General features: G+C 54.1%; 1 protein-coding gene across 5 annotated transcripts in view; it reads left to right on the top strand.

Moving 5' to 3' along the window:
- The first annotated feature begins 6,718 nt into the window (after positions 1-6,718).
- The window catches only part of NDRG4 (NDRG family member 4), a 39,655-nt gene continuing 31,406 nt past the window's right edge, over positions 6,719-14,967 (top strand). The window contains exon 1 of one of the 5 annotated variants that reach the window (XM_077898241.1): positions 6,719-6,863. Coding sequence is in view for 4 of the 5 variants with exons in the window: in XM_077898234.1 (XP_077754360.1) it covers positions 7,414-7,450 (37 nt within the window). In the remaining variant the exon portion in view is untranslated. Of the gene's footprint in view, positions 6,864-7,300; positions 7,451-14,967 lie in introns of those variants that run through there. The other 4 variants (XM_077898234.1, XM_077898237.1, XM_077898235.1 and 1 more) reach the window with 4 other exon arrangements.

Here is a 14,967-nt window from a genome sequence, read left to right as displayed (position 1 = left end):
TGGCTAAGGTCAATCATGTTGAAGCTGCGTTCTCATGTGACCAAGCCCAATACCTGGACACCAAGGCTCAGGCAAGCATGTCTGGCTGACACTTGGCACATGTTCTTGTACATTGGTGCCAGAAGAAGTAAGTCTGTCCCCATGTGACTCCACTGGCAGGGAGTGGGAGGTCCTGGAAGCTTGTGCCTGGTGGCTCCTGGACACTGCTCATGCACCTTTTCTCTTCACTGATTTAACTCCATATCTTTCAATTAAAATCCATGGTAACTGTGAATGATACAAAAAGAAAAGAACTCACAAAAGCTATTAAGATTTTATTTATTCATGAGAGACACACAGAGAGAGGCAGAGACATAGGCAGAGGGAGATGCAGGCTCCCCACAGGGAACCTGATGCAGGACTCGATCCCAGGCCTCAGGGATCACACCCTGAGCCAAAGGCATGCTCAACCCCTGAGCCACTCAGGCGCCTACTTTTTTGAGCCCTGTGAGTTCTCCTAGCAAATCACTGAGCACAAAGGTAGACTTGGGGGCCCATGACATAGCATCATTCGTCACTTCCTTGGTTTCTTCAGTTTCTAGTATCAGGTGATACTCCAGAGGACTCTGTGGAGCCTGCTGTGGTCTGGAGAGGGGAGGGACCCCCCGTCCCGGGGCAGTCCAGCCACAAGGCCAAGTAGTCCCCAGGTGTACCAGCAGCACGCACCTGGTGTAACTCAGGCCTGAGCCCAGTCAAGCACATTGCAGAAAAGGGGTTGCTTCTCCCCAGAACTTTCAGACAGAGGCTCCTCCAGACATGTGTGTCCTCTTTGTGAAGAAAAATGGCTTTGCTCTTCTCCAAGAGAGAGAACCTCAGCTTTTGTCTGCTTCCTGCCAGACTCTCCTCTACCTGGGAACTTGCTGGAGCCCAACCACAGGGAGGCTGTTCAGCTCTTGGGTCCCCTCCTCTCCTGAGGCGGGGAGTACTTGCTCAGGGCCAGCAGGAGAGTTAGGACAGAGGACAGCCTGGAGTACCACCCCCCCTCAGCAGGTCTGCCTCCTCCTAGAATGATTCCTACCCTTCAGGGGAAACTGAGGCAAGCTCAATTAACCCAAACTTAACTCTGGTCCTTGTGACAAAGTATGGACATAAAAACATTAGTTCCTGAGACTGGAGCCAAATAGCTTACCCCCAGTCCTGCCTCAGTTTGTCTTTTTTAAAACTTGCTATTTGAAATGATTATAGATTTATAGGAAGTTGCAAAAAAGTACAGGAAGTTGCAAAAGGTCCTATGTGTGGGGCACCTGGGTGGCTCAGTCAGCTAAGCCTCTGCCTTTGGCTCAGTTCATGATGTCAGGGTTCTGGGATCGAGCCCCAAAATGGGCTCCCTGCTCAGTAAAGAGCCTGTTTCTCCCTTTCCCTCTGCTGCTCCTTCTGCTGTGCTCTCTCACTCTCAAATAAATAAAATCTTAAAAAAAAAAAAAAAAAGAGAGAGAGAGAGAGAGGGGATAGGGTCCTATGTACCCTTCACTTTGTGTTCCCACTGGTAACATCTTACAAGTAAGTACAAGATCAAAGCCTCAGGTTTTATTTATTTTTTTAAGGATGATTTCAACTTTTTTAAGATTTATTTATTCATGATAGACAGAGAGAGAGAGAAACACAAGCAGAGGGAGAAGCAGGCTCCATGCCGGGAGCCCGACGCAGGACTCAATCCGGGGTCTTCAGGGTCACACCCTGGGCCAAAGGCAGCGCTTTAGCGCTGGTAGTTTACCACTGAGCCACCCAGGGATCCCCCAAAGCCTCAGGTTTTAAAATGGCATTGGTACAATCAGGAAGGTGAGGGCTGACAACCAGTTCACTCCTTCCCCAGAATTCCCCCCAAGAACCTGCATAGGTGTGAAAACAATCAGGGATTCTAAGCATCCATGGGCCTCCTTCTGAAGACAGATGGGCTGGCATTAGCAGAAGTCAAGAGACTAAGCAGCCAGGCAAAAGGTTGCTGCAGAGTGGCCTTAGGAGGTCATCCAAGAGATGTGGGCAAAGCCGGTCTCGAGTGGATTGCTTGCAACTTTGTTTCCAATAATGAAAAAATATCCTGAATGCCTGGCGATTGACAGTGGCCAAGAAAAGAATGAAGCTCCCACACAAGAAGGACAATGCAGCTATTGTGATGTTACTGTAGAATAACTTTTATCAAGGTAAATGTTCATGATATACCCCAGAGGGAATAAATGAGCATGGAAATAATACGTGCAGTATGATTCTTTGGGGGGAAACGAACACACACACACACACACACACACACACACAAACTGCTGAAGGATATAACTCCCGAAATGTTAACATGTTAACACTGATTATCATTAGACAGTGGAATCATGGCAATGGAATTCCCTCTCCATCTTATAAATTTTCTGCATTGAATATATGTCACTATTAGAATTTTTTAAAATATTGCCAGATCCACCCCTTGTCTTGACTCAGCACAAACTTGGGGGGGCTTCATGTGTCTATTAAAACTTCCGGGGCTGGGGGAGGGTTCTGCTCCCTCTGGGGTGGGTGGCGGGGGTAAGATGGTAAGGTGTCTGGAGTCACCCGGAGCACAAGGGCGACTACCTGCAGGAGAAGGGTCTTTGCATGCATGGGAGAAAGAAGACAACACGTCCACCAGTGAGTGGCCCAGGGTGGCCCAGGAGCAGGGAGCAGGTAATCTGGTGCCTGGTGAAATTCCAGAACTAGATGCTCGTTCTCACCCACTTCTTTGTTCCAGTTTCTTTACCTTCTGCTCTCGCACATCCAGCATCCTGCACCTCCATTCAGGAGCTCCTGGCAGGGGCAGGGCTGCCTTGTGTCTAGCTCTGAGCCTCCCCGAGCTTTGCAAAAGGCCTGGGTGACCCAAGGGATGGTGGATGGATGGCATCTCCCCATCCCCACTTTCCCCATCTCTGCAGTCTCTGAAGCCTCTTCCTCCAAGAAGCCCTTGCTGAGCCCTGCAGGACCCCACCATGCTGCATGGTAACCTCAATCACGCATTTTAGCAGAGTCGACATCATACCTAAATTATGGGACGCTAACCTGGTTATGGGACACTAAGATGGCACTCCATCAGGTGCATAGACTTTAGCAAGGTCAATGTCCTGGTCAGCTCTGGTTCTCTAATGTACCCCACAGCACAGGCCTTGGCACCAAAGAGGCACTCAACCAATCCTATAAAAGAGAAGGGATCCACTCTTCTCCTCCTGAGGCCCTTGGACTCACGATCAGTGAGTGGGGAGTATCAGTGGGGAGTGGGGGGCAGTTCCTGCATCACCCTCCCCTGCTAAGAGAACAAGCCTCTGTGGCCCTGGGCTCATCTGCACCTCCGATCCCACCTGCTAGCTCTTCTTACTTGCTCCAGTCATGGTCACAAGGGGCCTGGAGAGGAATGGTGACTCAGCCCAAATCATCACCACAATGGAAAAACCCAGTCACCTGTCCTCCTGGCAACAGGACCAGAGCTGCCTCTGCATCTGGAAGGGCAGCAAGCCATAGTGTTTTCAAGGTCCTTTTGTCTTTCACCTGCTGAAAAATCAGACTCAGCCATGGAGGAGCACCACCAGTTGACACTGTAGGTTCGCAGCGTGATATGAATCTCAGCGACCAGATGTGGTGTGTGCCATCCGTCAAACTCACAGTGGCTTCACAAGTCCACCATCGTTGGAAGTAGGTGCTGTCACATTTTTGGCCACAGGCATCTGAGTTGTCCCTCCTGTAGGGCAGATCCCCCTCGTCCTAGAGGGTCTGAGAGCATCTATTCCCAGCCTCCTTTGCAGCTTTGGCAGATGACCTGCTCTGGGCGCCTCCGATCAGACACGCCCAGGCTTGACTGTGATTGAGAAACGAGTAGCATGAGGAAGCCAGGGCCACACCGAGTCCCTCCTAGCGAGGGCGCAGCAGCAGCAGCAGTACCACCTCAGGCTTCAGAGGCAGCCATGGTCCCGCTGGACGGCAGTGTCCAGTGTCCTTGCCCACGGGTGGCACTGGCCTGGGGATGGCAGTGGCGGTTTTGACAGCAGACTAACACTGCAGTGTTGGGCCTCAATCCTGAGATCGCAAGAGCGGCCTGCCCTCCTTTTAACAAAGCATTTTTCTGCTTCAACTAGCCAGCATCAGGCTCTATTTCCTGCAACTGCCCAGACAGTTACGTATCCAGAATTTCCAGATGGGGAAATGAAGGCTCAAAGGGATCTTCAGAAATGCTGTGTCTTGTCTCCAATAGAGGTGCAGGCAGGTCTCCTACCCATTTTACAGATGGCAAAGGGGAAGTCCAGCACAGGCAGTGACTTACGCAGCACTTTTCAGGTAATTAGGAGTGAGGCCAGGGGACACAATGTAGAGGTCCCCAGTCCCAGCCACCAGCTTGGCCCTCCACCCTGCTCTGCTTTCCTCTGTTCAAAGCCCCACCATCTGGCCTGTCCTCAATCATGCCTCCTGCACAAGGTGTTAAAGAGGAAGAGAGCCTGGGAGCAAAAGAGATTGAGAGCTGGCCCTTCTGCTGCCTCAGCAGGGCTTCCTCTTTTCCTGGCCTGTCTCCTCCAGAAGGGGCCAGGACCCCCTCTCTAAGCACCTGTGCTTGGTGCAATAGACCCACTCCCCAGGGGTTGGGGGTGAGGGTTCTTACATTTCTTCATCTATATTGTCTGCTTTTAAGTGTTCAAACCTACAACCTGACCCACCTAAATGCTCGCTTGGGATTCGTGAATTATCTGAGCCTTGTGGATTGTGCACATCGTTTCAAGGCCTTCATAGACGCCATTCTGCACAGACAAACATGTCATAGTGTCAAAGCTTTTGTTAGGCAGCCCTAACACCCTCCTGGGGCCTGTATTCCCCTCCCCCCCCAAGGAATTCAGAACAGCCTAGGCCTCATGAATTATGCTACCAGAATATTAACAATTAGTTTTCTGTGATGGCTAGGTCTGAATTTATTGAAAAGGGTGGAACTCAGGCACCTGGGTAGCTGAGTGGTTGAGTGTCTGCCTTTAGCTCAGGTTATGATCCCATGGTCCTAGAATTGAGTCCTGCATTGGGCTCCCCATAGGGAGCCTGCTTCTCCCTCTGCCTGTGTCTCTGCCTCTGTGTGTCTCTCATGAATAAATAAATAAAATCTTAAAAAAAAAAAAAAGAAAGAAAGAAAAAGGTATAACTCAGGGAAGCCTGAATCTCTAATACAGTCATAACAATTTAATCAATAACAACAGCAACTATTCAGTGAACACTTAAACCACACAACGAACCCTACACTAAAATTTTCTTTATGTCCTCTCATTTAATTCTTATAAGAACCCTCTGAAGGTTCATCATTCCAATTTCAGAATATGGCATGAAGGCTCAGAGACGGTAAGTAACTTGTTGGACATTACACAGCCAGGAAATTATAGAACCTGCCTGTGCTCTTAAGGACTGGCATATATAGAACCATAGTCTCCTGGATGTCTTGGACACACAGGTTTACTTTGTCACCACCGACCTTCCACAGCCCTCTTACAAAGGTGTAGAGTGAGAGGCAGGGATTTCCCCAAGGTGAGACCTGGGGGGCTGTAAGGCGAACTCAAGCTTGCTGGCTTTTATGTGGTTAATATACTGTATTCCAAGCAGGAGCATGTACCCCATCTCAGGCCACCAAATCTTACCAGCATCTTCAAGACAGATGAGTCAGTTAATTCAATGTCATGGCAGCTTCCTCCACAGCCCAGAGCTGAAGGAAAGCCAGGACCTTACACAAGCCAGCCCCGACAGAGGGGAGGAGGTACTGCAAATCTTCTTGACCTCCCACCCAATGTCATCCTGGACCTCCGGATGACAGGTCCACCTCATTGACTCTGCGCAGAATAGGCTGTGTGATCCGAGAGAGGCGGATGGGTGGCCAAGATCACTGGGTGGGCCTCCACAAACTCCTGTCTCCAGAAGCACTGTTGTTGAACGTCTTGACCAAGTAAATTCTTTCAGGTCATCAAATTTTCCTGCTCCCTACAGTAGGACTCTATCTAGGGACTTCAGCGCTGCCTCCTTTGGGGTGACAGGCGAGAGCAACTGGGCCAGACCAGAGTGAGCCCGAGGAAGACAAGGCTAGGCCAGTCCTCCCTCCCCCTTCCTGCTCAGACAATGAAGGGTGAACTGAGGAGAGCAGGAGCCCTGAGGCACCGAGCGGGACCCTGGGGCCCCAGAACATCTTTGCCTGGAAACCATCACTCCCTCCCCCGCCCCTATGAGCCCCTCCAAGGAAACCCCGGGGCTCTGAAAACTGGACGAGGCTCCAGGGCCCCTGAGCTGCTGGTTCGTTCCGACCGCCCTGGGCTTTTCCCGCCGGGCTCCCAGGCGCCAGGCAGGTGGGGCGCGAGCGGCAGCGGCGGAGGGGGCTCCCGTCGGGAACCTAAACAAAGACCGGGACGGAGGCCGCCCCCCCCCCCGCGGGGGTCCTACGCCGCGCGGCCGGGGGCAGGGGGGCGGGCGGGGGCCAGCGGCGGGGCGCCTCCCCGGACGCCCGCGGAAGGAGGGGGGCTGCGGCTCCGCCCGGGGACTCCGCGGGGCTCGGGCGCTCCCGCCGCCCCAGGAGGAGGAAGCCGGGGCCGGGGCGGCCTGGGGCGCGGGGTCCCCGCTGCCTGCCGAGCGCCCACGCCCGCCACACCCACGTGGGCACGCCCCCGCGGCGCACCGCCCCCAGCCCGGCTCCGCCCCCCCCCCCCGCGGCCGCGGCGGCCCGCACCCGAGCCTGCACCCGCGTCTGCACCCGCACCGGAGCCCGCACCCGAGCCTGCACCCGCGCCCGCGCCCGCACCTGCACCCGCCGCGCCCAGGCCCGGCTCCCCGCCTGCGCGTCGCTCTTCCTCGCATCACCCTCGGTGAGTCGGCGGCGCCCTCGGCCCGTCTCCCCGCCCCCCGCCCCCTTTCCCCCCGCGGGGGCTGCGGCCACCCCCCCCCACACCCCGGCAGACCTGAGACTCGCGAGCCACGCGCCCCCTCGCGCGGGCCACATTTTGCTTACGAGGGTGGCACCCCCTCCCTCCTTTCCAGACGGACGCGGGGACCCCCGTGTGTCGCGCTGGGGGAGGCGCGGGTGGCAGGGCCTCTTTGTTAGCGCGACGCCCCCCCCCCCGCTCGCCCTCCGCCGCCGACGGGAGTGACCCCGCATCCACCCCGCGGCCCCCTCCGCCTCCCGGAGTTCACCCCGACCAGGTGGCGGCGCGCGCCTTTTAGGGGTGCGCGGTCGTGCAATTGTTGGATTTTTTTTTAACTCGTTTCGGAGGGGGGAGCGCGGCGAGGGGGGCGGCGAGAGCGCTCCAGGCTCCCGGCAGCTCCGCCCGCCTCGCTCCCGGCTCCGCAGCTGCTTCCCTCCTCGCCTCCCGACTCCTCTCCGGCCGGGCCGAGCGCGCTCCCCGCCGCGGCGCAGGGATGAAGGTGCTGGGACACAGGATCGAACTGCTGACAGGTACCGCCCGCCCGGCCCGGGGCGCGGCCCTCGCCTCCCGCGGCGTCCCGAGTTGGAGCGGGAGCCCGGCGCGCTGCTCGGGGTTCGGGGCTGCTCGGGTCGAACCAGAGGAAAGGGTGCGGACGCCCGCTGGTGCGAGCCCGGCGCCGGGAGGAGACGTGGGGCTGCGCCCGCCTGGCTCTGCTCCAGTCCGCTCAGAGTCCCCCAGCAGCCCGAGCCCTCCACCCAGTGTGGCCCTGCCGGCACAGGAGCCCGGCCATAGGCCTCTTATTTCCTGCTCCCTGTGACAACTGAGCGCCTCTCCCTTGCAGAAGTTTATTCCTGGGAGTAGAGGCCAAGTGGTGTGGGAAGTGGGAAACCAGATGGGACCCTCAGCCTTGGGATCCCTCTGGAGAAGCAGTGGGACACCCCTGCTGGAGACCGCATCCAGGTTGCTGTGGCTGGAGATCTACAGAGGATGCTTGAGTATGCCCAGAAGTGGAGGCAGGAAACAGAGCAGGGATGGGGGACCTGGCATCTGAAAGGTGGGAAAGCTCCCCCAGCCCTGAGGTCCCAGAGAGGTTCATGAGGAAGGGGCTAGAAAGGGAAACCCCCTGGAGCACCATCATTCCCCACCCACAACCCCACAGCAGGTGGAGGTGCTCAGTGTGCACTGTGTGGGTATGTGGAGTCCCGTACATGTCCTCTGGCACCTGGAAGGCTTTGGTTTCTGACCCCCAGGACCTTAACTGTCTGGTGTGTGAGAACAGAGCACAAGAACCCTGTTACAGGGAAGGGGACAGCATGGTGGGGGTAGACTCAGGAAACAGATTGAAGTCTGAGGGCACTGGAGGGGAGCAGAGAGATTTGAGCATGTAGCAATGTTAGAAGTGGATCCTAAGGAACGCTAGGATTTCCTAAGAGAGGATTTCTATTACTGGAGAGAGAGGTGGCATTCCAGGCTGGGGGCGGGGGGACCCGCTTACACAAGGGCCCTGGGAGTGATGCAAGGGCTGGAGGAATGAGGTCTGCTGAGGTTTTGGTCTGTGAAAGAGCTAACTCACCTGCAGCTCATGAAAGACTCACAGACAAGGGATGGGGGGCTGCTGTGAAGCGGGGGGAAAATCTGGCCAGGTGCTCAGCAGTGCCGCACCTGAGCCCAAGAGCAGCGGGGCTGACCTGCCCTCCAGTCCCTTGCCAGCTTTTCCTTGTAGAGCTCGCTTGAGGCAGGCCAGCCGGCAGGACACTGCACTTGCCAGTGCCCTTGAGGGAAAAGTTTTTACAACCGCTCGGGTGTTTAGAGCCCTACATGGAAGGCAGAACTTCTGGATCCTCCCCTTCTCTTCTTTGGTCCCAGAAGGGCCTGGAGGAAGAATGCTCTTGGGAGGCGGGTCTGGACGCTCCAGTGGGGGCCCAGCTTTACCCTCCTACCTCATGCAGTGTGATGTGCCTTTGTCTCCTGAGTACAGGGGTCAAGGCCTCTCCTCCCTCATCAGACAGACTTGCCCAATGCTGACAGACTCTCTGACCCCCAGTAGGCTGGAACCTGGAACGGGAGCCCCTTGGGCACTGTCTCCCACCCCCTTGCACTCCTCACCAGGCCCCGGGATTCAGTGTGTCCCTTCAGTCTCTGCCTCGTGCGTGGTCTTTGCAGCCATACTTCCAACTCATTCCTGTCCTACAGACCGGGGTTCAAATCCCCATCCCACTGTTGGCCAGTTGTGTGACTTCAGAAAGCTTGCTTAAGCTCTCAGGCTTCAGTTTTCTCGTCCTAGAGGTGGAACTGTCGACCCCTCCCTCTGAGAGTTGGCCTGAGGCTTACGGAGGTTGCACGGGTGAGGGGCCTGGCCCCGGTGGGCACCTCTGGGCTTCACCTTCCCTCTGGTTCCTTGGTCTTGGCTGGTCCTATAATGGAGAACCTCCCCCCTCCTCTGGCTGGTTGGCCACTAGGAGGTTTGGATCTGTCCCTCTCCCCTGCCCATTGTTCCTGCTCACCTGCACCTGTGAGACGTTGACCCATTTCTCCTGCCCGAAGATTGTGGCGGCACACAGCAACCGCTCCATTATCGTCCACTCGGTCCAGGCTCACATCTCCCACCCATCGCATGTGTCTCCAGGATACCTTCTTAGAGGCCTGTGACTCCCCCCGCCCCGTGGCAGCAGTAGGGAGTTTTTTCATTAAACCTGTTTGCTGAATCCGTTTCTCCAGCTGTTCTAGTTCTCGCATTCTCCCCTCTGTTACCACGCCCCCTGCCCCGTGAGATCACTTCTTCCTACAGCTGGAGAGAGGTGGAGCCCAGCTTCAGCCCTGAGCCCTGAGTCATCTCGTGTGCAGACTGCCTGGCTTCTGGCCAGCCTTGGAGCTGCTTTGCATTTCTTTTTCCCATCTGTAAAATGGGATCGTCATGGTACCCACCTGGTTGTGTTTTCTTCAGCAGTTAGCCGTGAGAGCGTGAACGCTGAGTACAGTGTCCGGCTCGTGCTCAGCAAATGGCAGCAGCTGTGGGGCTGATGTCCATGACCCGCTCCTCAGTGTCCTGGGGTCTCTTCTTCCAGGAGGTTTACTTCCTTTTCTGGCTTCTCCACACAATCCAGATCTCCCTGAGATGTGCCTCTGGGGGACTCTGCTGAGACCTCAGCTTCCCATCCTCTCGGACACGTTGGGGCACGGTGTCTGGAGTTGGGCCCTGCTGGTCAGATGTCACAGTTCTGACATCTGCCCCTCACCTGTGGGATTCAGAGGATGTCCATAAATTGTCATGCCCACCCTGAGCATGTCTTTTTGTTGCAGAGAGAATTGGGTGGTCAGGGCCATTCTAGGAAGTCTCATGGGTGACTGATGCATATGGTGGCCAGCATTTTCCAGGCACCCTCAGTGTCTTGAAATGTAGAGAGGGCAGAGATTTGGTGATCAAAAGTTGTAATGTCAGTGTCTTCTCTCTTGTTCTTAGCTCCTCAGAAAAACTCTTAATTTCTCTGAGGCTCGGTCTCCTGATCAGAAAATGGGAATAAGGGCCCTCCATCATTAGCACTGTGAGAAGGAGCCCAGTACACTGCTGTGTCCACACACAGGCTTGCTGTGGTCCTCAGAGGGCAGACTCTTGGTGCCTTTTGTAGCTTTTATTTCTCAGTGTGATGTGGGAAAGTGGGACATTAGTCTACCTCCAAATAGGAAGGTGATGGCTTGTGTGCATTTGTAATTAAAGGATCTGTCTCCAAGGTGGTTTGGAATCCCGAGAGAGAGCTCTCGAATGGCAGATTTGGGGCTCTGGTATGGTCCCTTGGGAGCCTTGATATTGGATGCTGGAAATGTTTTAAAATATCCAAAGTTTAATCACTCAATGTGTGATTAAAAAGCAAAACTTTTGCCCGTTCTGTCTGGAATTATGGTGTCATTTTAATGCATGGAATATGTAGTCCCACACAATTTCATAGACTACCTTTAAATAGCGTTGGATTCTTGGCAGGTGTGTTGACCCACATTTTTACATGTGGGGGTAAATGAAAAGCACAGATTTATCCAGGAGGCTGAAAATAGGATCCCCAAACCTCATCTCCAGTTCCTCCATTTCAGCAAACCTCACTGCTGGCTGGGGGGGGCGGGCAGTGATGTGGGTATGGGGGACATGCAGAGGGGTGAGGAGGCCTGAGCTGCAGGAGGGAGAGACAAGCAGGTAGGCCCAGGACCCCAGGTGAAGGTGGGGTGTGTGGGGATGTGTACACTGCCCAACCGCGTGTGCGTAGGGTAAACTGGTGCAACTTTTTTGAAGGGCAGGTTGGCAATGATGTTTCAAAAGTTTAAAAATATGTGTGATCTCTGACTCAGCAGTTAAATTTTTAGGAACAAATAAAGATGTGTGCAGAGGTGTTCAAGGATGTTTATCTCATAGTTGTTTATAGAAGATGAAGAAAAAACCCTGGAACAATCTAAATGCCTAACAGCAGAAGAGGTTAAATTAATGCAAGTACCATCATACCAGGAAACCCCAGCAGCTGCAGATTATGCTACCAGAGGTGATTTAGCCACATGAACCAACATTCCCTTATTTATCTAATAATAACAACAGTGATGACAGCTCACATTTGTATGGCATTTGCCATGTGCCAGGCACCATCCTGAGTGCTTTCAATATATTAACTCATCATCCTAACAATCCTACAGGGGATATGCTATTGTTTCCTCCTTTTTGTAAATAAGGTCAGTGAGGCACAGAGAGGTTAAGTAACCTTCCCAAGGTCACACAGATGGTAAGTGGCTAGCTGGAATTTGAACCAGGATATCTGCTCCGGAGTCCAAAAATATGTTTCAAAACCGTGTGTTTTTGTTTTTGTTTTTTGTTTTTCTTTTTGTCTTCAGAAAAATCCTTATTCAGCATATTGATGAGCAGTGAAAAAAGATGAAAGAACATAAGTAAAAATGTTAACGGTGCTTTCCTTTGGCAACTTAGGGATTATATGTGCTTTTTACTTCTTTTTCCTCTTCTGTGTCTCTGACTTTTCCCAGTGAATGTGTGTTACATGAAACTCAAGTTCTATTTTTAAAAACTAAAAATGAACAAACACAGAGGGGAACGCGCTTGTTGCTGGGATTCTGATGAAATCAACCCCATGGGAACTCTGAGGAAGAGCTACAGCCCAGTGCTATGGAGGGGGGTGTCTTCTTGGAAAACTTGAGCGTGGAGCAGTCCTTCAAGGTGGATATTGAAGTGGGCTTTCCCTGAGTGGAGGGAGGAGGAAAGTCACCAGGACACACAAAGGGCTGCAGACCAATGGGGAGGGGGTGCACTAGGCTGAGTAACAAACCCCAAACATACTCAGATCCTAACCTCTAGAACCTGTGAATGTTACTTCAGGCAAGAGACTTTGCAGGTGTGATTAGGTTAAGGCACCTGAGATGGGATCATTGTCCTGGATTAGCTAGATGGGCCCTAAATGCAACCACGTGTATCCTTACAAAGGGGCAGCAGAGGGGGAGTCTAGCAGAGCACAGAAGGAGGAGGCAGATGCCTGCAGGAAGAAGCTTCCCTTGCATGATGCTAGCCTTGAAGAGGACCATGGATCAAGGAACACAGTTCTAGAAGCTGGGCAAGACAGAAAATAGATTCTCCCCTAGAACCAGAGGAAGTGGTCCTGTCAACACATTGATTTCTGCCTGGTGCAGTGGAGTTTGGATTTCTGACTTCCAGAACCATGAGACAACAAATAGGTCTTGTTTGAGGCCACCCAGGTTGTGGTGATTTGTTACAGCGGCCCAGGAACCCAGTTCCGGGGTGTCAGCAGGTGAGATTCGCTGCCTCCGCGGGGGCTGGCAGCACAGACAAGGGGACAGACCATGGGCTTGGGGTCTGGAAAGCTGGTTACCACCAGCCCTGGCCGTGTGACCTCGGACTGAGCCCGTGAGCCCACAGGGGTCAGCTGAGAGAGCACTGTGATGCTGTTTTGTCAGCTTAAGCGTGTCACATAAACATTGACACAAACCTGGTCTCTGTGTGGTGACGGAAGAGCTCTCGTTTGCATTAATCCGCAAGTGGGCTAAACTCCAAACCACGGATGGGATGTACACTCCAGCCAGAACGATCCTAGCTCTTAAGCCCTATAACAAATACCTTTGAGGACCTAAGGGCTTTTTCAGCTCACCTTTCAGGAGAGACATGGCAGGGCAAGTGTGCCTGCTGATACACCTTGTCTTGGGTGTGATGGGGGTACCCAGCCTCCTTGGAGGGGACAGGGGGAATATTTCTGGGATGTCATCTCCCTAGACCGGGGGGTTCCACAGCCAAGTCTGTGGTTTATAGCCAGGACCTTTTTCTGCACAGAGACCATTTCCCGATAGCCTAGTCCAGGGGCCAGGCTTAAGAGTGCCAGAAGTAGCTTTTATTTATTTATTTTTTTAAAGATTTATTTTTATTTATTTATGATAGAGGCAGAGACACAGGCAGAGGGAGAAGTAGGCTCCACACCGGGAGCCCGACGCAGGACTCGATCCCGGGACTCCAGGACCGCGCCCTGGGCCGAAGGCAGGCGCGAAACCGCTGAGCCACCCAGGGATCCCCCAGAAGTAGCTTTTAAGCATCCTTCTCATGTTGGTATTCAGGAGTAGAGATGGCCTGTTGGGGCTCAGGGTCTGGGAGGGGAACAGTGAGGCTGGCCGGTTGTCCGTCGGGTTGCCTGGAGAATCCCGACGGTCACACCCTGAGCCCTTGCTCCTGCATTTCCTCCTGCCTACGGTGAGAACTCTAAGCCCACTGCTCCAAAGCCCTGACCAGCTCCAGAGTGTTCGTCAGCATACTAGGATAGGGTAGAGGGGACGTATAGTGGAAGTCCCTTGCAATCCCAAGTGGTCATCCAGGAGGGCCGTAGGCCCTAGGATGTTCAGGGTTGGAAACGCCCCGAGCAGCTGGAGTGGACCATGATGTTGCCATTGGAGTGTGGTGGGGAGTCCTGCCTCCAAGCCTGTGAGCCCTCCAGCCCAACGCTGGACCTGGCTAGCCCCGTGTAAGGCTAGATGGATGGGTGGGTGCTGGGCCATGTGGGAGAGAAGATGCTGACATCTTGACTGCAGAAACTGAACACAGAGGGGATTTGGGGGTGTCTGTGCAGCATGGTGGACCCAGGGCACATGGGCCACCAGACTCGCCCACCCCCAACCCCACCACTCCTACTTGTTCAGGTCTTTGAGTTGGTTGGGTTCGAGATTGTGCCTTGAGATGGCGAGGCAGCTGCTGGCTTGTAGACCATCCTCCTCGTCACCTCAGTGAAGAGTCTCTTCCCCAGGGAGGCCAGCAAAGACCTGGTCCTGCCTGGAGCTCACAGGCCTCCCTGTATGTCTCTGAGAGCGGGCCCTCTGTTGTGTCCACCTGGTTCCCACCCTCCAGCCCCCACCACTGCTCTCCCTGCCCTCCAGCCTCACAGCTTTCCCCTCCTCTCCTTTCTCTGGGCTCACTCACCCCTTGGCTGGCCCCATCCAGTCTCATGACTTTGGGCACTGTGCCCAAAGTCCGCAGCCCAGACATTTGCCACTCTACCTGCCCAAGGCTAAGCCTGCCCCTCCCCAGCCTCTTCTTCCCAGCTCTCTTCCTCCAACAGCTTCAAGCAAAACCCAAGTCACCCTTGACTCTTGTCCCCCCCTCATGCCTCATACCTGCTGGCCCACAGCTCCGCCTTCAGGATGCACCCAGAATCTGAACACTTCTCCACTGTAGCTGTCAAGTCTCTTCTGGGTTTTTGCAACTGGTCTCCCTGTTTCCACCTGTTTCCTGTTTCCACCCCCACATCTGGACCACACAGAGCAGGTGGAGGAAGTTTTTCAAGTGCCAGAACCCTCCAGGGCACCCCACTCAGAGAAAAACCAGAGTTTTTCTTTTTTCTTTTTTCTTTTTTTTAACCAGAGTTTTTTAAATAACATTCGAGGCAGAATAGGATCTGATGCTCCTGCCCTAATCTCTCTGTCCCCAGGTCCTTCCCCGCCACCCCTCTTCCAGCCACACTGGCTTCCTCGCATGGACCTGAACAGGCAAATGCCTGCCTCACAGCCTCTG

Source organism: Canis aureus, chromosome 5 (genome assembly GCF_053574225.1).
Source record: "Canis aureus isolate CA01 chromosome 5, VMU_Caureus_v.1.0, whole genome shotgun sequence".
NCBI classification, from domain to species: Eukaryota; Metazoa; Chordata; class Mammalia; order Carnivora; family Canidae; genus Canis; species Canis aureus.
The sequence above is the reverse complement of the archived record's forward strand: the minus strand, read 5'-3'. Positions and strand labels throughout refer to the sequence as shown.